The 24,987-nt window shown below is 53.8% G+C and overlaps 3 protein-coding genes across 3 annotated transcripts; 1 reads left to right on the plus strand and 2 right to left on the minus strand.

Annotated features, from left to right (window-relative positions):
- Positions 1-200: 200 nt before the first annotated feature.
- Positions 201-19,825, minus strand: CSUI_006411 (uncharacterized protein). The gene is made up of 23 exons (XM_068066571.1): positions 18,889-19,825; positions 18,526-18,646; positions 17,972-18,010; positions 17,479-17,607; positions 16,662-16,715; positions 16,133-16,210; positions 15,499-15,615; positions 14,687-14,883; positions 14,135-14,204; positions 12,958-13,446; positions 11,630-11,980; positions 10,635-10,727; positions 9,898-10,142; positions 9,385-9,484; positions 8,683-8,898; positions 7,380-7,439; positions 6,717-6,755; positions 5,742-6,311; positions 4,944-5,079; positions 3,774-3,965; positions 2,603-3,131; positions 1,326-2,022; positions 201-1,010 (listed from the first exon to the last, which is right to left on the minus strand). Exons 2-23 carry the CDS (start codon positions 18,644-18,646, stop codon positions 397-399), a joined length of 5,136 nt encoding a protein of 1,711 aa, XP_067921454.1. The 5' UTR covers positions 18,889-19,825; the 3' UTR covers positions 201-396.
- Positions 19,826-21,003: 1,178 nt separating this feature from the next.
- On the minus strand, positions 21,004-24,188 carry CSUI_006412 (uncharacterized protein). Its single transcript, XM_068066572.1, has one exon. It carries the CDS (start codon positions 23,215-23,217, stop codon positions 21,535-21,537), a length of 1,683 nt encoding a protein of 560 aa, XP_067921455.1. The 5' UTR covers positions 23,218-24,188; the 3' UTR covers positions 21,004-21,534.
- A 300-nt stretch (positions 24,189-24,488) lies between these two features.
- CSUI_006413 (uncharacterized protein) lies at positions 24,489-24,933 on the plus strand. Its single transcript, XM_068066573.1, has one exon. The coding sequence runs from the start codon at positions 24,690-24,692 to the stop codon at positions 24,876-24,878; it is 189 nt and encodes a 62-aa protein (XP_067921456.1). The 5' UTR covers positions 24,489-24,689; the 3' UTR covers positions 24,879-24,933.
- Positions 24,934-24,987: the final 54 nt, after the last annotated feature.

A 24,987-nucleotide genomic window follows, 5' to 3' on the forward strand; every position in this document is an offset into this window, starting at 1 on the left:
GAGTCTCGTGATCCCCAGTTTGTTTTCTTGGCTGGTTAGCAGAATGTAGCTATGAGAATTCTACATAGACTTGCACTGCACTCGTAGGAGCCGACCCTCGGAGACGTGCTTTTGCCCCTTGGCTATGCTGCATTCGCTTCACACTGGTTGCGACTCGGCAGAACACAGGGGGGCGGTTCCGACAGGCGGGCCGGCCTGGCGCCCCGGTGCAAGCCTTCTTTTTTCAGACTCAAGCTGAGGATTTTGAGGGCTTCAAGCCCGCACCCGAGCAAGAAAGTTGTACGACAGAGCCCACGCCTCGTTTCTGACCCAACGGCCGCCGACTCGTAGAGGCTAGGAAGGTAACTGAAAAGACGCGCGTAGCCGAACCAAACGCTGGAGTTTGAAAAGAGACAGTCAAGGATCGGCATGTCGGCGCTTGTTGGGTAGGCCGCCTTGGTCTAGACTGCGCCCAGACATGCGTACTGGAGACATTGCGAGTACTGCGTCTGCCTCCGCTGCGCGAAACCTTTCCTGGATTGCCTTTGACCGGGCTTCTTCCCGGCGCTGCCTCTGAGAAACAATACGAGCAATCTGGGTGATGTACCTCCCGGTAGCAAAATCTACTGCTGCTCCCACAGCAGCTTCACTGGCACCGTGCCTCCCACTCATCTCCAACCCCGCTGCCTCAGACCAAAGCGAAGCTCGCACATCGCCAGCGTATACAACGTATAGAAGCTTCTCTATATTTGTGACGGATGTGCCAAGGTAGGCAAGGGCAGGGTCTGTCGCGAGTAGCCGGAAGCTGGCCTGACCGAGTAGTCCTTTGGATGAGCGCATCTTTTCGATTGTCGCCTGGGCAAAATGCTGCAGAGGCGTCAACAGACAGGCGTCGAGCCGACTCCACGCAGTCGCTGTCCGGACCCACCGCTGGTGTTTATAGGTTTGCGGCCAGGTCGACTGCTTTCCTGCAGGCCGTTGGATTAAGGGACGAATTACGCGCGGAAGATAGTGACGCGCAGCGAACTTGTCTGTACACAAGAGAGAGACACGGGAGGTGCACAGCTCATGGCTCAAGGTGTTTCCCGGCCTGCCTCCGAGCGACAGATCGGGCACCATTCCGCGAAGCAACAGGCCGGATTTTTCCGACAGTTACCAGATGAGACCTAGATACTTTACAAAAGTAGGCTAGTCCGAGGTACGACTTGCTGCTGCAGTGCGTGCCTCAAGGCCGGGTGCTGAGATGTGGAAGATGCCACGAACACCTGTCAGACTATCTCACCGGGTTGTTTACAATAACCTGCTACAGAGCTTGTCTTCGTTTCTGCCCGTGTAGCCGAACCTACAGTCAGGGTCGGAGGTTGGATAAGCGACGTTGTCGAATGCTGCCAGAAAAATCCCCTCGCCATTCAGATGCTGCGAAGTCTCGGCCCGGCGCCACAGTGCAAGCTTGCGCACGTCTTGGAGCAGGTTGACGGCGCTAAGACATGGCCGAAGGTTAACTAGACAAAGGCGGAAGAGGAAGCTGAGGAATACAGGCATGTTCGCACCCTTCCCCGCCGCTCCTTTCCCTGAGGTATGGTAGCATACATCATGGTGGTCGGGGTGGTCGCTCTCGGACTCGAATATGTTGAGTTCGGCAACTGCGTGGGCCAGATACTCAAGCTCGGCTTGCCCCGCTGAGCAAAGATGCAAGAATTGTTCCTCGTGTACACAGAACAAATGAGTTACCCGGTTCCAAGTTTCCGAAGCCGAGGCGACAGCGCCTTCGTACTCTGAGTTCGGAAATAGCGACTTGAGCAGCTCACTGAACGAGGAGAAACTCTGGTTGGCTCGAACACGGCAGGTCACATGTTTCAGGCGCCGGCCCACCGCGGGGGAAAGCGAGGAACCCACAGTTAACGAGTACATATCCAAGAGTACCGCCGGCGGGGAGCCTCCAAAAAGCATGTGCTGCATGTACAAATCTGCCATCAAATCCCGCCACTGGGTGTTCCGAGAGAGAACTGCGGGTGGACCCAAGCTTCGCTGCTGGCGTAAAACCTGCGCGGACAGGAGAGAGAGGAACATGTGGACGCAGCTGGTCTTCGCAGTCAATGGCACAGAGGGCCACAGAATTACTTTTTGGAAACGTAAGAGACAACGACCAAAGAGCGGTCACGCGCTTTCGATTTCGAGGGCTGAGTGCCCGCCGATTAGAAAGCAATGGGCACCCCAAGAGCAAGAGAAGTGCGCAGGAAAGAAGTAAGAAGCAAGGCAACGCCAACACGCGCAATCGCCATCTGTCCGCCGGGCTGGTGAACGTCTATAGCTGCGCCTGGAGCTGGCCATCTTTAGGCAGACATCGGGAGTCCCTCGCATTCAACCGCTGATACTGCTCTCGCAGTGAGGATGCCATCTGTTTTTGCTTTCTAGTTCAGCGGTCGAGGACGACCAGACAGCAACACGCTGGCGCTACGGGTATGCCAACACCTTTTGCTGCGTCGCCTGACTGGCTCGTTGCTGCTTGCTCCCTTGGTTCCTTTCGCTAGGGCTCAAAGAGCATCACGACATGGGACTAGAAGGATGACTTATGCATAGTTCACCAACCCTATTTTTTTTCGTCACCCCCCCCCTGGCCTACCGCAACATTCAAGGCTGCCAAGTCTTGGCTGTCGATGAGGTTCAGAAAGCGGGCGTGGGTCGCTGCGCCAACGATTGTCCTGTAGCTCATGATAGGCAGACCTAGTCTCTCTGGTACAACGTAGCCACTGGCATCCACCTGCGTGCGACCATCACGTCCAGGTTCCTGTGCTGCCAGGAATCTAACCCTTGGACGCTTGATGGCAGTGTTCACTTCGACATGTGAGCAACTCAAGAAAATTAGCGGGACACACGACTCGACATCCACCAAGGTTTCCAGTCCATCCCGCTTCCAAGTGAATCTAAACACATTGAGGATTCTTTTGACTCGTGCAGATACTTGCTCTGCGAGATTCCATAAGAAGGTCTTTGGTACTGTGTCGCAATCTCCCTGATCCCTTCCGCGAAGTCCAGATTTGTCACCTCCGGGAATCTCGATAACGTAACGCACGGCTGCTCCAACAGCGCCTGAGAATTCCCCACGCGCTTCTGTGAAAACTTTCGGAGCATTCTCGTAGTCCGAGGGATATCTGAAGAAGAGATAGGGAAATAGCGACCGCGCACAACAAGAGGCGAGGCTTTTCACTGATTTGTAGGGATCTTGTTGGCACACCACGTCCACGGATACCACGACGCGAGTGCTTTCAGCCGGCAGCCGAACGGTAACAGAACCTTTACACTAGGGGTGTGCCTTCCGTTTAGTTGTTCTGCACTGAGCAACTTTCTAGTAACCGATGAGGAGCAGAAAAGGATGCAGCCATCCCTGTGAGCAGAGTGACTACCGGTTGCAATCCGTCAATGGGAAGTCGGCTAGCCATGCGACTTGCTAACCCTTCATCCCGGGCAGCGAAGGATGCTGCCACTACCGCTACTCTGCTGTCACTTCCCGATGACTGACTTCGGGATACGAGCTGAACAGGAAACTCGAACCGAAGGCAGCGACCTCCAAGCCGGCCTAGAATGAGTGAGCCTTGTAGAGAAACCAAACAACAGGAAGCTGTGCTAACGTACACCAGGAACAACTGTTTGTATGTCAGCTGTTTCTCGTCTCAGCTGGCACTGCACTAAGTAATGACGGTCTTGAAGCACGCCAACTCCGTCCCCCCCCCCCTCCCTCTCCAATGGGCATCGGACCAGATGCTGTACACCTCACGACCCCGGAACTATCTCACCGAGAAAGGTTGAAAAGTAAAACCTCCTCAGGCAACTGTTCGAACCGGGAGAAAGGGCCGGCTCCGAATGTACTCGGCACTGCGCCTGGGTCCGCGCCTGGTCGTGTAGATGAATCGAACGCGATGTGCATCATACAAGCGACGAAGTGAGCAGGCTCACTAATACTCAGGAAAATACAGACTTCCAGGTCCCTGCGAAACGTCACACACCCCATGGTGTTTTCATGTTGGACCCGCTTTCCTTTACTAACGTGTTCTCCCCCCCATAAGTCAACCAAATACCACGTGCTGATCAGAAGAAAAACAGATTCCTTCATGAGAAAGTTTGGCTTCAAACCGAAGAACGGCTGAGGAGTACATCATCTGCACCCGCTAGGCTGTGTACACTAAGCGTACTATGTGCTTCGATCAAAGATCAGCCAACTGTAATAGGGAATTGCCCGGGGGGCCGCCGCTAATGTGGAGACGCTGGCAAAATCCGAGGCACACCACTGTTTTGTCGTTGCTTAATGTGATAGTAAAACTGCAGAACAGCCAAGATATTTATCCATGTAAGCTAGCGGTCTCCGAAGGGCACTTTGTCCGAGGCTCTGTATACAACTTTCTCCCTCAACCGCTACAGTATGTCCCTGTGATTTGAAGGCTGCACTCTGCATGCCACGCCCACAGAGAGGAAACTGACTGACTTACAATCCCCGACATTCTACAACGTTCAAATCCACTTGCTTAAAAAACAATTGCAGAGATAGGTAGAGCGAATAAACCAGGGACGCCTCTGTTACCACCACGTTCAAAACTATGTGTCGCCCAGTCAATAACACGGATCACGTCCCACAGCCGATACGCAGTCGAGACAGAGACGAAGACCTCTCTGTCGTGATGTCTTGCGTGCGCGCTGAATGTCATGGCAACCGTTATATCGTGCCACCAGCCTGTCACTTTTTTAAACTTTCTTGAATTACAACGGCGGCGCTGCACTCAGCATTCCCTTTGCCAAGGACGCCGGTGAGCTTCATCCAGCCGCTGAAGCCCACGAATTTGATTTTATGAGTGCGCAAGGTCCAACCATCGAACGGGGAAGCTCTGCAATGACGCCCAACTGTGCACAACCAGTTACTTATCGTGTAAAGTGCAAGAAGATCAAGAACCTATTCGCCGTTACTTCCGTACTTCTCGAAAGTATCGCCGGAGAACATGAATTTGCTCGTGGGAGAACGGAGCAGACCTGGGCCGGGATTACCGTCTTTTGCTTGTTTCACTAAGTTCTCGATGCCACGAACCTTGTTCAGACCTCTTTGAACCTTGCCTGGAACAAATCATGGACATTCCACGTGGGAAATCACAGTGCATCGCCTTTCTTTCTGGAGTTCGGAACTCTACACTTTCGAGCTGTCTTCAGTAAGCAGACCAAACAATGCTGCACAGTGGCTCGGTCTCCGGGAGCCATCGTGCTGGACCTCAGTCGCTAACGACGTTTTTCGGTGGTCTGCAGTTGCAGATCCAGGCCGCCATTCACAGAAGAGTGACACACGCGGTCCCTGTCAACAAAGGCTGCGAGAACGGCGAGGAGAGTCACCACGCGTCCAGTTCGCTTGAGGGCAGCAGGGTTTCTGTCCATTCAAGGCCTTCCTAGATCGCTGTGAGTTTCAGATATTGATTGCCCATGTGAGTGCGGACACAGGTGGTATGCAGAAGAGCGCGCCCTTCTGTTTCAGCTTATCCTTGAGTACACTGCTCGGAACCGTAGTGAAACAAAGACACAGTAACGGATACTGAGGCCTGACTGCGCTGCCATCAGGAAAACTTCGTATATCCAATCGCTCGCGTTCTGTTGTTTGGCCATTTTCTCCAGGTCGAGGCGGCTTTGGCGCCTAGACCTACGCTGAAAAGAAGCCCAGCCTGGGCCTGCGTCTGTAGACTGAAGTATAGCCCGTGGAATCTGAAATGGAGAAGCAGAGCGGAACGTACCTCTAACAGCGCTTGACAAGGGCTGCGGATTTTCTAGGACCACTTGGTTGTCCGCGATGTTGGGACTTTTTGTGATAAGCGCCATGCCATAGTCGACGATAGACGCGAGGTGAGCGTAGAGGTACCGTGGGCGGAAGAAGGGTCGTAGGATTTTTGAATCCACTCGTGCAGTAAGAAGGATGATGGGAAGCACGCGCGGAGAGTCGCCGAAACCCAGCCCAGGTCCTCCGGCTCGTCGCCGATCTCTTCCGAGAGTAAGGAGGAAGTAAAGAGAGCCTACCCCTGGATAGCTCCGACCTCTTGGGTACGCTGTATCGGCTCCTCCAAGATAGCCTCCAGGCCCCTTTAAGCGCCACCCTCCTGACGAAATTGCGGTGTCATCAACATCTGTGGCTAGTAGTAAGTCACGGCCCCCAATTCTGTAAAACCTGTGCAAGTCGTACGGGCGCTGCATACGTGGTAGCTCATGCAGAAGGGAAAAGACGTACTCCGCATAACTTGGTGGGATCTGCAACGCGCTAAGGCCGTCAACCTGCCATTCCCCAGGCTTCTGTGCTCGCCTGATCTCCGCTGAAAACAGAACGTCATTGAAAAGGGCGTCGCTTCTTTGTCACAACAGAGCGCGACTTGGGAGATGCCGTGTCGCCATAGATTCGCCTTGCAGAAACATGACATTAGATTTGCCAACCCAAATCAGACAAAAATCTACGTAGACATTACTCCAGAGGCAGAGGTGTCGCAAGTGCTCCTGCAAAAGGCCTCATTGAGGAATGGTGTCACCAGAACTACTATGATGCGCTTCACCGCCAGCTCATCCACCTCACGCGATATCCCATGGATGTGAGTGAATACAGGCAGTTCTTTGTGAAACGAAGGGTGATATCTAGGCTGTAGAGTTGGCAAGCAACGCACTCCCGCTGCAGCCGTCACTCACAGAAACGTGGTAACTGTTCAATCCAAGAACTGCAGACTAACCTGGAATGACAGAACTTCTCTGGTTGGTCGCTGCACTGCCTGGGTGGCAACGAACAAGACAGGACAAACCGATGAAAAGAGTGACTCTCACTTAGAGTTTTCCAGGGACCTGTCTGCGTCGCCTCACGACAGTCTGCCGCCACAGCCTCCGCTGCACTCACCGGGAGGAACATGAACCTCTGCAATTGTGACTCGACTGACTGTCAGTTGCTTTAAACACTTCGGGAGCGATTGTGACGTGGCCGGCATCTCACCGGCTTCAGTGCGGCCTGTCCAACGACCACGGGGCTAACACTGTCAGTTCTTGTGTCACGAATCGTCACGGGCTTCAAGAATCCCGTGGCTCCCTTACTGGACGTCGAAGTGATTTCAAGTGTTCTCCGGATCTTCCACACAAACAAGCGGAGTAACGAAGAGACGGCTGACGTAGGACACTGTACTCTAGTACCGACAATCAGTCTGGGATGCGCTGTTCGTACCGTAGCCCAGGGCTCGAGTTCGTACCCGTGAACCCAGTTTTAAAGAGAAACAAAATCTCTTTGCAGACGAATAGCACGATACCTTGCTTCTACATAAGGGACACGGGTCCCGGGCTGCTACTGCCGAATCGTGCTGTACCGTTTCGCAGTGGATTGCCAAAGATCGCTCCGAACCGTCGTTCACCTACGAAGCGCTTGATCCTCGAAACGATGCCCCCCGTCCGACTCTCTCTTCTTGGTCGGACTGAATACAACGATACGAGAAATCGAAGAAAAGAGAAGTCCTACGGCCATTTCCAGCTCTAGTGATCTTTTCAGCCTTCGACGGCGCAGGTGTCCTTTCGACCAGACAGCTGCTACATTGTCGATTGTGCTTGATCGCAGTGACAGACACCGAGGAGGGAGCAAGACCTCAGCCGCAATGCAGTACTTGGTCCGGTGTGTGCCGACTGACTATGTGCTGACCACCGGGGAACCGAGGTCCTGAGAGAGTACTGTCAGCTGCAACTTGTTGCACCACAGAAGAGCAGCCCAGTTTGCAGATCTGTGCTTCAGCACACAAAACTACTCGCTTGATAGGTGTCAACGCCCTCGTCATCGCAAGCCTTCGTGGTACAGGACACACACATTTATTTGCGCGCGCAAACCACCAGCATGTCGTTGGGCGACGCATGCACAGGAAGAAGCATGTACACACATAGCGGGTTTCTGGTCGCCCCGGTGCACGGTGTCAATCTGGAGCTGTAATCGTCTGTACGCCCGACAATGACCTACCGTTGGCGGGTATGCCGCGTCGACGCCGGTACCACGAGCGGACCCTTCGACCGAGCCGCGAGAACAACTTCCTAAACCCCGGCCATCCGGTAGAATTCCGTTCTGAACAACAGACGAGACGATCAGATCGCAATCCAGAGCTTCGTTGAGCCGTTGCTGAGAGGAGTTTTCCCCGTAGTCGGTTCCTGCTGCTGGCTCTCCAAACAGAGGGGTAAACATCAGTGCTGCGGCAGTATGCAGACGAGCCCCAACTCTCGGCTACGACTGCTGACAGTAGCAAACTTCGAGGGCCAGTACATCAGCACCGACTGATCGTACGCGCTCGTCACTACGCGCTCCAGTTGCCGGGACATTAGAAAAAACCGCAATGTGTGAAACTAGGTACTCAGGCGAATGCCATCTTGTGCAGTAACCGTTCTGCACGTCTTGTGCAAGTGCATAGGTGTACCCCGGACTGGAAACTAACAGACAGTCCTTGTGGTACTAGCGCTGTCATTCCACCTATTCAGGAAGAGATTTCTTGGGGTGTACTGGCTTGCAGACACAGGGTGACGTTCAGCACCTGTATCCTAACACAAGAACAGCTTCATCTGCAGATGTCGACACTGGACGACCACGCGATCCAGAGACGTAAGAAGCGACTGAACCAATACGATTAACCTGGTAACACGACAGTCGGACACGGCTAATGCCGTGCCTCTGTCCTGGCGTACCCGACAAAATAGACTCGAGAAGTTGACGACGTTCCACTTGGTCCATGCTGAAACTACACCGCAAACGTACGGAGCTTAACTTTCCATCAGCTGTTTCGCCCGGTGGACGTTTGCTGTCTCCATAAGAAACTTCGACGACTAGCTCTTGCAGTAAAGCGTCCAGGTCGCGTTCCGACAGGTTGGTCTCGGACTCCGAAAGCAACTTCGCCACTGCTCCTGAAAGCCGAAACAGGCGGTGGATGGACCGGTAGATTCCCACCGCTGCGCACAAGCTCTAGTCCTGTCCGCACACTTGCAGCACGAAAGATGAGCGCACGGGCGTTCTTGAAATGAAGGGATGTATTGAGCAAATATGCTTGTTTGTATGAATTGCGTAGTGGCAGACGAAAGTTTTGAAGTGCGGGGCCCCGACTCGTCCGGATGACGGGGTTACGCGGAAAAAAGAACTCGGGAGAAAACAGCCAGCCTGCCGGACACCCACCTCGCTTTCAAGAATAATTTCTGAGTTGCATGACGTACACATGGTTACCACTGCCCCGTGCGACTCGTGGAAAAATGCTCTAGTGCGGTTCCAGTGACGTCAAGATACTGCGGCAAAAACTCTTACGCGCCGGTGTCGGAAATGCAATCCAGATCATGCGCGCGTTCCCGCTCCAGATCCCCCGCAGCTGAACTACTGATGTAGATCGCTCATCAACTTACTTTTCGCCGTGGCGCAGTGGCAACGCAGACCAAATTCGCTGGCAGCAAGTAGCTGTGCCAGGTCGAAAGTGAGATCTTCCTTGTCCAACGACTCCCTATTCTGGTCGGCAGGCGCACACACCATCGTTCCACAGTTCGGCCACGGTCCTCCCTGAGAACGACTGAGCCTACTATGTCTCCCCGTTCTCCACATAGGTATCTCCACAGAGCGTCCACTGAGTGGCTTCGCCGGTACATACGCTTCTTGGAGCTGGTCTGCTTCCCGCTCAACCTCCCTTTTCTTGGCAATTTAGCTGGCTTCCGCGGAACGGACAGACCATATGTTTGCAAGCGCCGTCACTTAGGAGAAAACTGACTAGCTTAGTGCCGGGCCCAGAACCAGTGCGTGAACCAAACTTCCCTCGAGCATCCGCGAGAACCAGGATCGATGCAACCGGCCAAGCCACTGCGCAGAACACTTTTAACACCTTGAAGAACCCTCCTCGAACGTCTACATATCTCTTAGGAGCTTACCATTAGCGTGGTCCCAAAAAATGTCAGAGTTTTGAAAAGGGCATCTGCCGCGCCAAGCGGCGCAAGCACGTTCGGACTGGACGCCGCTATGAGCTCAAAGACCTCTGTTACTGGCTTCAGCTTTATTTTCAGGGACCCCGAGGTGAACCCGACTTGCTCTGGATCGGCGTTCCACGACGTTTCTCCCTCGCTTCCGATGTAGACAATGCGTCCAACTGGGAGAGTGTGGAGTTGAGGCAGCTTTGCTGAAAGGTAAGCAGAAATTCAGTCACTGCAAGACTCGAGTCTTGCTGCTCTTCAGCGTCTCAGATCAGTTCCGTGAAACTTTCAGTCTGGAGAACGAAGGAATCCAAAGAGATGAAAACTGCACAGATCTCGGTCGTCCCCTCACTTGGATTTCCTACATGTTTATGCCCGCTCAAAACCTCCATGCAAGGGTGACTTGGTGCTGACAGCCTCTTTCAGAGCATAGTAGGCCGATGAGGCAAGCGAGCACTGGACCTCTGTCGTATGCCTCTCTTCCTACTTCTTCGTCGCGGAGGGCCGGTGTGCTCTCGCACCTACCGAACAGGTACGGGGGTCATGAAAGAAAGAATACCGTGACTTCACTTTTCACCGCGGCTTGGATCCCCGTGTGAGTTGAGTCACACGAGAGGTCAGAAGGGCACACTGCTGCTAAGTCCCGAGACCACAACCGAGAAATAGGCATGATGATTGAACAGTCATCGGAAACTCACCATCAATTCCGTTTCGGTTCGCAAGCGAAAGCCAACCCTGGCCATTGAACCAGGCAACCACCGCCTCTGCTGCAGCTTGGGCTGGACTTCTCGCTGAGCCAGACCGCCGAAGAAGGCAAAACCACGTGGCACATTCAAAGGGGAGTGAAGGGCCATCATGGAACACTCCCCAGGCTTCGCACGGTCACCTTGTCACTGAAGGCCTAACCATACCATGATGGACCACGAGTGTATTCTCCCGCCCAAGAGACCTCAGTGCTGGCAGAGTGAAACCCCGCAGAGAGTGAGAACGCCACATGCAGACCTTGTCGCACGCCTGGAGAGGCGTTAGCACTGGGAACGCTTTTGGACGACGGAAGCGTGCAACTAAAGGGTACGATCCGCATTAGAATCGATCGCACATGGATTCGAACGTCCAGACTTCCCGCCGTCCCTGCGGCGGTCTAGCCGCAAACGAGATGCCAGGCGCGACTTCCCTGTGAGGTACTAAACTATCAAGTGACGTTCGGTGGTTCTGGGACATCCCCGAACCGTTCGTGACGTCAATCATCTTCTACAAATTTCCCTTGCGTCGTACGATTCTTTCTCACATCAACGTACATAACGGAGATGTACAAACCCTGATGGTAGTCTTTTACAGCTAAGGGAAATCGACGAAGACAGCCGAAGCAACCCTGAGACCCCGAAGTCCTTAGCAGAGACCACGCGGAAACGGAACTATGCGTCTCTACCGCTGTTGTTACGCGTCCGCACCCGGGCAGACTGTGGGTCTCGTTGCTGATCACATGCCTGATTCCGAGAATCAACCGAAGCCGTGCAAACACATTTTTAAAAATGTGGCCATAAATGCTCAGCACGTGCGAGCGAGCTCACACTCACGCACTTGATGACTGCTTATCGCCTTGAGCTACAAACATGTAAGTCGGACTTGCTGTCTAGACACAAAATATACGGAAAATCACAGAGCAGTGCCCTGCTGCGTTGCTAGGGCGTACCTCCGAGCAAGGCCATGAGGAAAAACAGTTTCTCAGCCCTTCCTCCTGGTTGGTCGAAGCTGAAGACAGAATCGCTCGGCGAGTTCGTCTGTTCCTGTCCTGCAGATGTTCTTGGTTCCTCCCACTCAGCCGCCCACAAACCTACCAGGGCAACAACGGTGGCCCTGAGGGCGAGAGGAAGCGGAGTGATGTACCTCCGAATGAGTACGTTGATAAACCGGGACACCCTCTGAGTTCCCGATCTGTATGCGTTGCCATCGGGAACAGGGCGATGAGCGACAAGAGCCTGCACTTTCGACCAAGCAGGCTCAGGGGAAGTGGGCGAGCCACTTAGTGAGCTAAGAAACTCCACTGCAGAAAGGAACACACACCGAGGCTTCAGATACAACATGAGCGAGCATTTCCTGATAGGGCTTCGTCACCTACAGGGCTTCTGTACAAGCGTGGAACTCAAAGGCGGTGCAGTTGCACGTTGGCCTTCTCCTGAGAAAACGATTTGTCTTTCCCGCAGGGAGGATAGATTTGAACTCGCACACATATAGCTGGCGGGAAAGATAGATCATGAATTCATACATTCACAACAGCACAGTGACTTGTTAAGCCTGGTCGCAAAGTACCAGGAGACACGTGGCCTGTAGCAGACCGGGCTTCAGACCGAGCCTACGATGGACGGACAGCTCTTGAATGATTGTATATTATTGGCTAAATGTCAATCAAAGACGGTCATTTGGGGTTTTCCATAACTTCAGTTTGGAAGATGCTTGATAGGGCCACTCCCGCTGCCGACTAAATTGTTTCTTGAAATCGTGTCGGCGAACAAAGTGCTCCAAACAATGATTGAGTCTTTTCACCTGCACGGAGCCGCCATGATGGGATCAATGACGGTGTGCAATAAAATTTGACAAGCGAACACCAGGGGAATCTCCTCCGACAAAATGCATCTTCTGAATATATAGGTAAGCTGGAGATATAAGAGAAGTCCTTGAGAAATCACTGCATGAAGGCGGGTCCCGATGTATAGATGGCGGCACCCAGTGCCCACCAGCAGTGCAAGAAGCCTCTCTGACCTGTGACGACCAGCGAAAGCACTTTACGTTCGACCAAAGGAGCCCGCACAGCGGCAGGGCTTGTTTGTGTAGACCGTAGGTCCTCCACACTGTTGAGACATCCGTGTAACGACAGCAACCATCTGTACAGCGTCCTCCGGAAACTCTTAGTGATGGCGGCTTGAACTAGACCGGTGTTCTACAGCAAACCGCCTCGGGTAATTCCTCCTGCTGCTGGATGAGTACGGATGGCACGGAACAACACATTACGCTAGCACTTACAGACATCAAGGGCGATGACACCGAAACTGTGTGACACCAGGAACCGGTCTCCCAGCCTGCCTTGGAGGAGTCCATTGGCGAGCTGAGTCCGTGTCGGGTAAGCCTTGGCCGTGCCACGCCAATCACTTGCGCCCGCCGTCGAGGCGCAGAAGACGAACTCGAATTCATCAAATAAACCGAGAATACCCTGTGGTCCCGACTGCATATCAGAAGGCACGTGCCGCGACCTTTCTTGTGTGACCCTCAGAAAGGCCCGGAGTACTTGGACAAATTCTTGAGAAACGGCAAGTGCTGCACCCACATCGGACTGGAGTACGGTGCCGTTTTTGTACTGTGACCAGTCAGCGACAATTTCAAATAGACCTTTCGCAAAAGACTGCGAGTGCTCTGGAATAACTGGGGAGTACGTCAGTCTTTCTCCTTCGGGGTACCGATCTTCCATGAACGCGGCCATGGCCCTCCATGCCCGAAGCATCGACCCGGGAGTACCTGACAGAATAGGTGTTGATAATGAATGGGTATGAGGACAACACATCAGAGAAGTGCTTGGCTAGTACCCTGGACACCCGTGTTCGTTCGACATAAGGACCACCGCTGTTGTGTGTGCACGGCCGTCGCGTTGTGATTATTGAGCCTCTACCACAGCACTAGTGCCCGGGTAAGCGGAGAGAGGCGGGAGACCGAGACGTACTGTCTCGTGCTCATATGCGACCTATACATTGCTTCTTATCCTCGTCACACCTGTCGTGCAAAGACCCGCGTTTTCCGTGATTTCATATGCATACACCAGTGAAAGAGTCTCTTCACGGCGCAGGTGCCTGAGTGCCAACTCTGACTCACATTTGTGCCCTATGTATTGTTCTCCGCTTCCAATCATTTGGCGAGCAGAGATAGAGTACTCGGGGCTGGCGCATCGGAACAGCGGTCAAACGTGTCGCAGCTCTACTGAGCGGGAAGCCTGTGCCATACGGATGGCCAGCAGTATGCTGTCGCTTAGGCTGCCTGCAAGCAGCTAGTTCTGCAACCGCTTCACGAAGCACGGCGGGAGCCGCAGTCGTGTAGGCCATCAGTCCACTCTGCGCCAAGTGCACTACAGTCAAGAGCCATGGAAAAGGTAGTCCCAGTCCTGCCACTAACTGCCGCAGGAGTAAACTACGATGGGCAAGTCGAGCCTTACCTTTTGGCGAAAAATTCTCAGGGCAGTTAAGGTCGAATGCATCATCATCGAACGGCTTGGCGTTACGCGCCTGCGGACAAGAATTAGGGCAAAACGGAAAGCACGGCAGCTGCAGGAATGCAACTGGCTTCGCTGATCGTCTGAGATGAGAAAAGGCAGCTCACGGAGAGGTGGTGCATGGGGTATAAACAGTAGCACATGAATTCGGGCTGGGCCCCTCTTTTGTGTACTTCAGCCGAGAGGCGAAAAGACAGCAGTATTCACACTGGACTGGCTTATGGGCATTTTTCATGAGTACACGGCAGTGGCGCACTGCTGAGATACTATACTCTGCCGTCCGCGGGTAGCTGTGGTTGTCTTCTCACCGGCACGTTTGCGATCTCCGAGCAAAGTAACGGAACGGGCCACGTATCAGCTCCCAAAAATTCCGGGCCGAGACACATCGAAAACAGGCACAGTTTCCGTGTTACTGTTGTCGCCGTCACCCACGGGCTGTTTTCTATCTGTCGACTAGCGCTTCTCTCAACAGCTAACGTAGTATACGGCACGTACCACAGCAGTGGGGAGGTAGTACTGTGCAAACAGGATATCTTGGTTTTCATCAGAGACGCAATCGAAGGGCCGGTTGGTCTTTTTTCGGAGAAAGTACGGTCCGCATATGCCGAACAGCCCCACCAAAACGGCCTCCACCAGCAGCTGAGATTGCAACTGGAGATCGTCTAAGACAGCGTGGAAAGGTCTGCTGGAACCTGGGTAGGAACATGATCGCAGACGACTGACGACCAAAATGCAGTGGGACGGAAGCTGAGTGAATACTGGTGACTACCACCCATGCAGGAGGGGGATTGTCCGAACGCAAACTCCCTTGACGTGAAATGTTCGCATCGCTCGAAAGAAAAGGCAGGCCGAAGAAACCCCCTGCAGGAAATCCAGGTGTGACTCAGGCTGCTCTTAGCAGCCAGACTGGGGGCAATGATGATACCCGAGCGAAACATCTCAGGCAGTCTCACACCATCACATCTTTCAATACACCCACCGGCAGCTATATCGAACCAAAGAAAGCCACCTTTTGTGCCAGCAAATCATGTGCCTCAACAGAAAGCTGGCAGTGGAAGAAGGTGAAATATGTGTCTAGCGAAGCACATGCCGAAAGAGTCCACCGTTGACCCACAATCACAGTCGGAAAAGAGATGCCGGCTCCCGCTACGCTCTGTCATAAGCCATGGCAGGATACAAAGCCCACACTCGCAGATACTGTGCGAGACAGAGACAAGAGACACTCTTGCAACATACGGAGCAGCTCGTGACTTCTATGGCCAGGACCAAGGCGGTGACGGACGTATGGCGGAAATAATTCTGATTACCTGGAAGGTTGGTCCGCAAGCAAGAGCTCCAGCGGTGAGTCTTTCCGCCGAAGGCGAACTGCGGTGGCGCTCCTTTATCCTGATCCGCATACTGAAACCACCACGGCCTTGAAACTCCTAAGATTCGCATAAATTTCAGGCAGTCTAGGCTATATGGGAGCATCGCACGGCAGTTTTTTTCACACTCCCTTCTGCACGTTTGACCAGTCCCCCAAGGACGGGTCCTGATTTGGCGTACAGATGTGACTCGCCGGTGCACAGCAGATCTACCCCACATCACACGCATTGCCAGAACGGCGCCGATTGCCCGGCATGTCTCTTACAGCGTTTTTTCTTGCGCCCGCCGTTCCCCGAATCCATGTGCTCCTTTACCTGTCCAGTCGCACCGCTACCTCGGATGCGTGGGCCACAATTGAAATGGTGTACTTTTGGGGGTAGGCGACGTGCGTGGCCATATCAAAGTCGTATTCGGGTGCGCGCAGCTCAATGCAGCATCCCAGGGTGGATCATTCGACTCGAAACTGCCAGGTTCGCGTATTAGCAGTGAACACCCTTCGATCCCTTACTCCTCGAAGCACGTACCGTCCAGAGCGTGAACGGCTGCTGCCATGGCGGGGTCCCGACAAGCGCTCACCTGTCCGGAGTTCCACAAAGCCTTTCGTGAGGTCGTCCAGCACCTGCTGCACTCGAGGGTAAGAGATCCGCCATCGGCCTGAGAACACAGGCAAACCCAGCTTTTAGACGGCGAAACTGCGAATGGCTCATTAATATCTTTGAGGCCGGGATGCTGTCGAGAACTGCGCTCGACGCTCTGGTGGCTCAAGAAAAAAAGTCGGACCGGGGGAGTCGCTGCCCGGAGAGACAAGGGAAGATCATCTAGCCGGTGTGCCAACATGACTCCGAGATGGTACGGGGCCTCACTGCCACGAGGCTGGCACGCAGTCCTTGGCGGCTCTAGTCTCCTCTTTCGCAAACAATACAGCTGGAGCGTGTTCTGACGGATGTGGAGGTCCTTACTTCGGAACGCTTGAAATGATACAACTCTCTTTTCACCACACAGACGAAAGGAACAAAACAGAGATGTCATCAGTCTTCCTGTGGCACTGTTGGCTTCACCCAGATTGTCCAGTCACCACTCACAGCCCGGGTCCTCTTTCACTTACCTTCGGAGACGAGCTTTGTCGCGATCTCGGCAACGTTTTCCGGGGCATTGTAGTCTGTCACAAGCAACAGGGAAAGGGATAGACCGCAATCCGCGAACAGAGAACCTCTGACATAGAACACACTTGGCCGTATGTGCGTCTGTCAAACCGGTTCATGGAGGGGGGACATCGGGCCGGCGTACAATTGCAATTACATTGAAGCCGTCAGAAAGACCGCCATAACTAAGCCACTCGAAAACGATACATGTTGCTGCTTCAGCTGCTCCCAATCTCGCAATAAATTGTGCAGGTCTGCCTCCGTGCGAGGCCTCGAAGTCCGTACAGGTGGCTAACACGTAAGACCACCCCTACCGAGTCTAGCGCTCCGGGAATCACGACGCTCCGTTGTTGTTATTCCCTCAGAACAGTCGGAATACAACACCGTTGTGCGAAGCACCACAAAGCTCGAAACAACGTACCAGGGGTGGCCTTAGAATGACGAAGAACACGTGTGTAGAAACCGTTGCCCGGAGCTGCCTCCGTACGAGTGTCACAGGTGTCTGCTCACTCCTGCCGGCGGGACCCGATGATGATTCTTCGAAGTCGGTGTGAGCGCCAGTCGAGACATAGCACTTGATGCACCTCAAGAGGTTCTGTGGTGGGTCCGGTAAAACAACCATACATGTAGCATATTCCCGACAGCGTTACTTCCAATTCATTCGTTACCACGAGCAAGGATAGTTGTCGTGGATTCCTGTATAGCTTAGGAGGAATGATTATCAGATTTCTTGTCGTACAAAAGCAGCGAACGTATCAGGGCAATGCAGACAATGCTTACTGGTCGGCCGAGCAGCAAGCGCCGCGTGTGTCTCTTCATACCGGGCCAATAAGTTCTCGAGTCCTTCTCTGTCACCTTGCACAGTCAAAGCTAGACCTCCCGTATCCCGCAAGACAGCCGCGACGGCATCTGTTGAAGGAAGGCACACATAAAAGCAAGATGTATGAGCCGCTGTTGTCCCGACCGTCCATCAGCTGAACGAGAACGATGCGGCGACATACTCCCAGTGTGACCGAGCAGAGGAGAAAGGGGACACAAAGTCGCATTACAAGAAACAAATAAACTTTAGGAATTTGTGAGCATGTGCGTATACACCAGGAAGGTGCTGTATTGCTGTACGAGAACCAAGACAAAGAGCTGCAACTCAGATTCCCATGAAAAAGCGTCTAAAGGATTAGGCAAAAAACCACCTCACGCCAAACGGCAACAGACACAAGGGACAAACATCATTCTGCACGTTCGACAGCAGCAGTCTTTTTTGCGGTAGCCCTACCTTCAAGACTGGGATAGCTTGGTCCTCCGCCTAGTAGACCTGTGTTATACACGGACAGTGTTTCAACACAAGATGAACGAATAGTCAGTTGAACTGACGCGCCGATCTTCGAAGCGCCGCTGAGCTGACGAGTGGTAGAAGAAAGACTAGCACGGCGGAAGCCCCGGGAAACCATCTGCCTTAGTCCGCCCATGCCGTCTAGTCGAAACGACGGAGTACAGTGTTTACACGAGTAGCCTGTCCTGACTAGTTGCGTTCCTGGTGAGCTGTACTCACGACTGAGACGCGAAGGCTGAGAAGAAAGTCCCCATGACGTTTACGCAGACAGCATGTATCAGCATGGTCACCGGAAGCGTTCTCCTGCGCGGAGAAGCGGGCCCTCCAGCGTTACCAGGAAACCTTGTTCAGCTGCCCCCAGAAAATTTGTCGATATGCGAAACGTATCCATTCTTGGGCACCTCACGTCAGCACTCTTCGGCCAGAACGTAGCCCGAGTATGTGGCAGTAAGAAGGCGAAGAAACTGCAACTGTAATTAGCATGAATCCTGACTTACGGCTGAGTTCGACTGATCCAGCTATATGGACGAGGAAGACGTGCAGGCAAATAAAGCAGAAAGCCAGATCGACAGCGGTTCCTCCATGTCGGAAGCTGCTCGCCCGGATTATCGCGCGCATCTGAAAACTCCGTGATGGACACAACGGTATTCAGTTCTCCGAATGGCGGCCCTTATTGAAGCTACAGGACGTAGTGGGGGAGCATTTGAGCAAAAACATCTGCTAACAGTATACCAATTCGACTGGCGCCAGAATAAAGCACGGTATCTGGGGTTTCAACGAATGGACTGAACATCGTGGGCCAGTGGTCCGTGGCCATTGGAGGGTCAGGTTATAAGGAGATGGAAAGTTCCGAACAGTACCTCTTAGAATTCTAGCTGAGCATATCTGAGATGCGATCGTATTGCAACACTTTCCGCTGTCGGCCATGCCACACTCCCTGGTGCGTCAAATGAATTCGGTTCGCCAGGGAACGTTATCCTCCTAGTCCGGTCTTCCCTTCAGGTCCAGTCTACAGGGTCAGGAACTGCGTTCTATTCTTTCCCATTGGTATCCGCTAGGGTGAATGCAGCGCGCTTCCGTCAGGCTCCGGTGCTTCAAATGCGACTTGCAGTCTTGTTACCACGCTGGGTGTCTTGCGTTTTGTGTCAAAGCCGGACACGTCTGGGATGTATGCATGGGTCCTGGGTCGGCATCCACATTTCAGAGAGCTATGCGACAGAGTAGCAGAGCAGACGGCGAGGATAACAAACAGGTGAACAAATGAATCAACAGGCGAAAGGACACACGGCTTATGTCCTGAGTAAAGAACGCGTGGCGGTAGCGGGCACTGCCCGTACCTTCGTCCCGGAACACGTGCACCACTAAGCCGAGCCGGACAGCAAGAAAAGATAAGAAAGTCAGAGAGGCAAACTAGGAGTACGGCAAACGAAGAACACGGAAAGAAAGCGAGCGAGACTGTGTGGATGAGTGCTGAAGCAGAGGCGTGAGTCTCTCAATGCCAACACGCTGGAAGCCGGCTTGAACAGCTCCCGACGAAGGAGGAAACAGAGGAGTCGTCTTGACGAGTCCCGGAAAGGAATATTTGTGAGCCCCGAAACCAACGGCCCTGCGGTACGTTGAGAGTGTAGAGGGAGACCGGCTAAGAGCTAAGAAGACAAGCTTGACAAGACACCGCCCGCGCACAGCGCGTAGCCCTGCAGTGAAGAAGGTGGAGTCGGAGCCCCCACAGAATTTACGTTGCGAGTCAATCAAGGCATATTCTCTAAAAACAATTTAGTTGCATCCACGGTTCTCACTTGTAGAGGGATCGGAGCCATTGGGTCAGTTCACCCGTGAGACGGCTAGCTGGACACCTAGAGCCCTGGCGCAGGCCAGAGAAAAGCTGCGCGGAGACGGGCGGCCGCCATACTGGGAAGGGGAGAAGCGCGTCTGGAGGTTGTCAAGCGCCCGGCTTGTAATGAAGAATGTGTAAAACGGTGCTCGGGTCTACCCACGAACCTGTTTCCACTGGGGGCTTGACGCAGATGTTTCTTGACTGGCCTTTGCTAATGCCGCCGACGTTTCTGCTACACATGGCGGCACCCACATCCAGTCTAGTGTGCTTTGGAAAAAGCCTCTCTAACTGAGTGGGTTGTCCTCATGGAGTTCTGCCGATAGTGGATCCAGTAGACAACACATTCTAACTGAGTGGGAGGGCCACCGATGGCCCAGAACCCCAGGGCTTTCTCCCGTTTTACCCGGGAAGGCATCTTTCGCTTCTGCTTCGTACATGCGCCCGCTCCCCCGCCAGTAGCAGCTAGCAACACTGTGCCCAGGATTACATACCTAGTTCTTCCGCCTCGGCCTACTGAAGCTTCTGAGGCCGACTCGACTGCCTACCGCTCGGCCTCGTGCAGATCCATGTAAGTATCTACGGCCTCGAATGGGACAAGCAATAAGAGGAGACCCACGGATTCTTCAGCTGCTCGCCGCTACCGCGTTGCACTAGAGGAAAAAAATGGCTTACACCATCGACACGCCGGCGAAACAAATACGTGTGGTCCCGGCTTAAATCCAAGCAGACAGAATAGTTTTTCGTCCGCTCACTACCAGACAGACCGCTAGCATCGCGTGAAAACGTGCCCACTGCAAGCACAAGCGACAAAAGGCCGAGATCGGTATGGGTGTATCCGGCATTTTTGCTGATACGGAGTTATCCCTGTCGACACTCAGCTGCCAGCAAAAATTACTCTCATGGGACTTAAGATTACTATAGCTCTGCCCTCTGCACCACAGCCTAATGGCCGTCCCTACCTAGAAACTGTAAAGGAATGTTTAACGCTCCAAGTATTTCTCACCACAGACGGTGCGTGAGGACGACGGAAACCTCCTCGCACATCTGCACAGTCGGAAGTATACCAAACAATATTCAAGTCTTCATCAATCTTGCCGGTCTCGGGCCTAGCCGTCCCTTACACCGGTCCCGAGCGGTCAGTCTGAGGAGAGTGATTCGAACGTAAGCTGCGTTTGCTTCAACGACAAAGCGTCGGAGATCGGTACCACCACAAAATGAGCGCAGTAACGTGCAACGGAGAAGAGACCACTGAATCACATATCTCGAATCGACAGCGATGACGGTCTTTACACAGGTAGGCTTTGAATCAAAAACGAGCCCATCGGTGCCCTCACGAAATGAGCGCAATAACATGCAACGGAGAAGAGACCACTGGATCACATATCTCGGATCGACAGCGATGGCGGTCTCTACACAGATAGGCTTTGAATCAAAAACAAGCCCATGCGTTCACGCCATCACGTTATAAATATATGGAGTACACAAAAGCTAAATCGCATTCACAATACCCCCGGGTCAACGCGACCCGCCGGCGTCAAAATCGCATACGCTGTTCTGCTTCAGTTGCGACAGCACACATTTCTTTGCCGATGGCTGCCGGACGCGCGCTCTAACCGCGTCCGTCAGAAAAAGCCAACGTCCGCACAACTCTGCATGCATGGCTTCAGTCTGATTACCACACCAGGCTGCTCACGCTTCCGCCCTTCGAAAAACACACCACTTCGTCACTTGGACAACCCGTAAGTGCCACCAGGGAATCACCGTCATCATCACCGATGTAGAATGTCTCCGGTTCGTGCGACGTTCCGAACTGCTCTCGATCAACTAGAGGCGTACAGACGCCTGAATTGTTATCGCCATCCTTCGGTGTCGAGGAATACGAACTCAGAGCCTTGCCTATAACGTGGACGGGACTGCCCTGGACGCAGCGTGAACCGCTCTCCACACCCGAACCCAACACCTGAGGTAGATCGTCTGTTTGTGTTGCCTGGTCGTGAGAATGTGAACCTTCAGCTGATGAATTCAAACGGTATCTCCAGCTGTCGTCACTGGTCTCCTGGTCACCGCACAAGGCCGGGTAAGGGCCTTCCCGCTTCGATCCCTCCGACGTCGGTGACTTGCTGCGGAGATCTCTGATATTATCGCCATGCACCGAGCTGTTTACATCCTGATCGCTCTCGTGCCTGTGGTTCGATTCTTGACGTCCAACCACGCACTTCATGCGCAAGCAAACACTACATAGCGCGACGACTGTGTGACATAAGATTGCTAGAAGCACGAATACCCCGCCAGCCATGCCAAGGATCATCATGCAAGTACACTGAGTCCGAGCGTCGCCGAGGATGCCCCATGTCGCAGGAGCCGTCTCGTGGTACAGTGCAGGCTGGTTTCTTTCTCTGGCTGCAAGTGCTTTCCTCGGAGAGAACGCCTGCGACTGAGGTACAAAATGCCTCTCCGTCGCTGCTCCGAGTCTGCGGGTGTGTCCACATGTGGCGTTCAGAGCGTCCAGCTCTACACAACCTCGGTGATACATCGACTGCAGCTGGTGCTCCTGAATGACCAAAAAACACAACAAGCCCCAGCCAAGGAGTGGATGGGCCCCCAGTCGGTAAAAGAAGTGAACGGTTTGCTGTATCCCCCGAGCGACAAGAAGATATAGAAAAAGCGAACCCTTCTCCGTTCTGGACAAACCTTCTCTTCGCTTGTCCCGGGTGAACCAGCCAACAACCGTCTCTTGGGAATCAGACGTGCGATCCTCCCCTGTGGCATCCTGTTGGAAGAAGTTGTTTTCTCGAGGAGTGACTTGTTTCCTGTGACGAAGAGTGTCCCTCCGCCTTTTGCCCTCCGCTGTGACGTCCGTGACGGGAACATCGGTACCGCAAGAGCCAAACTCAAGCCTTTCCCGCCCTATCTTCGCCCGCGTCTGCTGCGCAGGAGACAACGGCGGCAGTGAGGTAAAGGAGGAGGCCGCGGTAGAAACAACATCCGCCGCACTCTCCTCCGGTGTGGACAGCATCTGGCCTCCTGGAGTCCGCGCACAACAATTGTTCGAAGAGGGTGGCTCACGTACACCAGATTCCTCGAACCTGGCGCCCTCTCCACTACCATTACTTCCGTGTGCTGTATGCTCCGGCTGGAGACTCATCTGTCGAGCAGTGTCTCCGACACCGATTGCCTTCGGAGGAGTGTGACCCGTGACGCATGCGTCCGCGTCACATGCCACGCTGCTGCGGTGGTTGTCCGTAGTGGCGAAAGACGAAGTATCTGTACAGGCCACCGCAACTCGGCCGCTTGAAGGCGGTGAGGGGAGGACGCGGCTACAGGCTGACCGTGGTCCCCTATGTCGTCGGCTCATCGTGCGCCCCGCCCCCCCAAAAAAAAAGAAAAAACTCCGTGGTCGGAAACATACAGAGAAGTCGGCAAAGACTCCCCCTGCATGTAACCAATCCGGATCTCCGCAACGATGGCACTCCGGGTCCAGCCTATCTACTGATAGACTGTCAAGCAAGAAAAAAAGTGCAGCAACTGACAAGATCGAGCCCTATCCTTCAGACACGAGGTCGTAGTAGAGGGTACCTGACGGGCGGAGCTGCACAAAATGTGTGAAGCTGGAGCGTCGACCAGAGGTTGAGACTGTGGTGCTGGCTCCCTTGCCTCTCAGCACCCGGCAAAACAAGCACTCCCGGCACTGATAGGAAGAGGGAGAGGAACCATTGAAGGGAAGGCAGAGAGGACAGAATGCCGTATTCCCTGTGTAGCCCCACTAAAACGGAATAAGGAGGCTGGGTCCCGTCCACGAGAAAAGTCACACGGACATCTAGTAGGACGACGCCACAAAGGACTGGAAGGCGATAAAAATTTCACAACGCCTGCCCGTCGAGCTTCGTTAACAGAAACGCGACAAAAAGAAGGCACTCCGCTGGAAAGACCCAAAAGGTGAAATCACCTCGGTGGCAGCGGCTAGATAAGCTGGGAACCAGTCGCGGAGGAGCCACACAGCACGCTCGACCAGATACTTTCATTTGTCTGGAATATCAATAGTCGGAATATGGCGCATAAACAAGAATGAGTTCTTTGCATCGTGGGAAGAAAGCAGGCCAGTGACGTAGTTGGAGCGGTAACAGGTGCAGACAACTTAACAAGGCGGACATGGCAAAAAACTGTCGTCCGAGAAGCCAGCGGGTGCACCATCTGAGGCGACCGACGCCCAAGCTCTGACACCCCTGAGAAATTAACGATCCCTGGCTCTCTTCTACCGAGCAACTATGAGAACTTCCGTCTTCTTTACAGGTGTAGAGTGTGTCTACTGCAGAAGCGAGAATGAGTGGTTTTGTCAGCAGAGGCAGGTGAGCTCGCATGCAGCCGCGGAGGTTGGCTTGGCCTCCGATGAGCGCAAGAAGCGGAGGCCAGTCACCCGGTAGCCACATGATCGGCAAGTGGGCCGGGCGGCCCGCTGTAGGCTCCGTTTGTCCGGGTGGCACGGGCAAATGCGACCAGGAGAGACACTATAGACTGGTGGTCCCTCCGGATGCGGACTGCCGCACTCACGAAGAAAAGATATCCAGTCCGAATACACGCACCACGGTGTCGTGGTGAGACAGTCTGCAAGTGCGGCTCACTGGGCACCACTTACTGCAGCGGGTCCCGCAACGAAGCCGTGTCCGTGTGAAAAGGACTGTAGCTGTTGGTCAGACTGAACAAGGGCTCCGCTTGAGAAGGGTACGCCTGGGCAGACTGTTCACCACATCAGACGCCCCACGGTTCTCGACTGGCAACACGAAAGAGAAGCCAACAGAAACCAACATCAGTGCGCTCTTCCTCACTGCCATGTTCATTCGTCTGCCCGACTCGAGATTGCCGAGTCTGCTTAGTCTTCGCTGTAGGATTCCGCCAGTATGTAGGAGGATCCCAGAAATTACGGGTAAAAGCCAGATCGTGCCACGGCTCAGTCAAACCCATTTTCAGCAGCAGGGGCGCCAGTCTGTCTTTTCCGGCTACGACATGTGCAGGAGGTAAGGGCGCCTGTACGTGACAACAAGGCTCCTGCCGCCGCCTGCTGGCCAACAAGGCATGCTTCTGCAAGCAAACAGGAGAGGCACATTGTTGTGCCTGTAGAAGGCAGTAG

This window comes from Cystoisospora suis (genome assembly GCF_002600585.1).
Source record: "Cystoisospora suis strain Wien I chromosome Unknown contig_3248, whole genome shotgun sequence".
Taxonomy (NCBI): Eukaryota; Apicomplexa; class Conoidasida; order Eucoccidiorida; family Sarcocystidae; genus Cystoisospora; species Cystoisospora suis.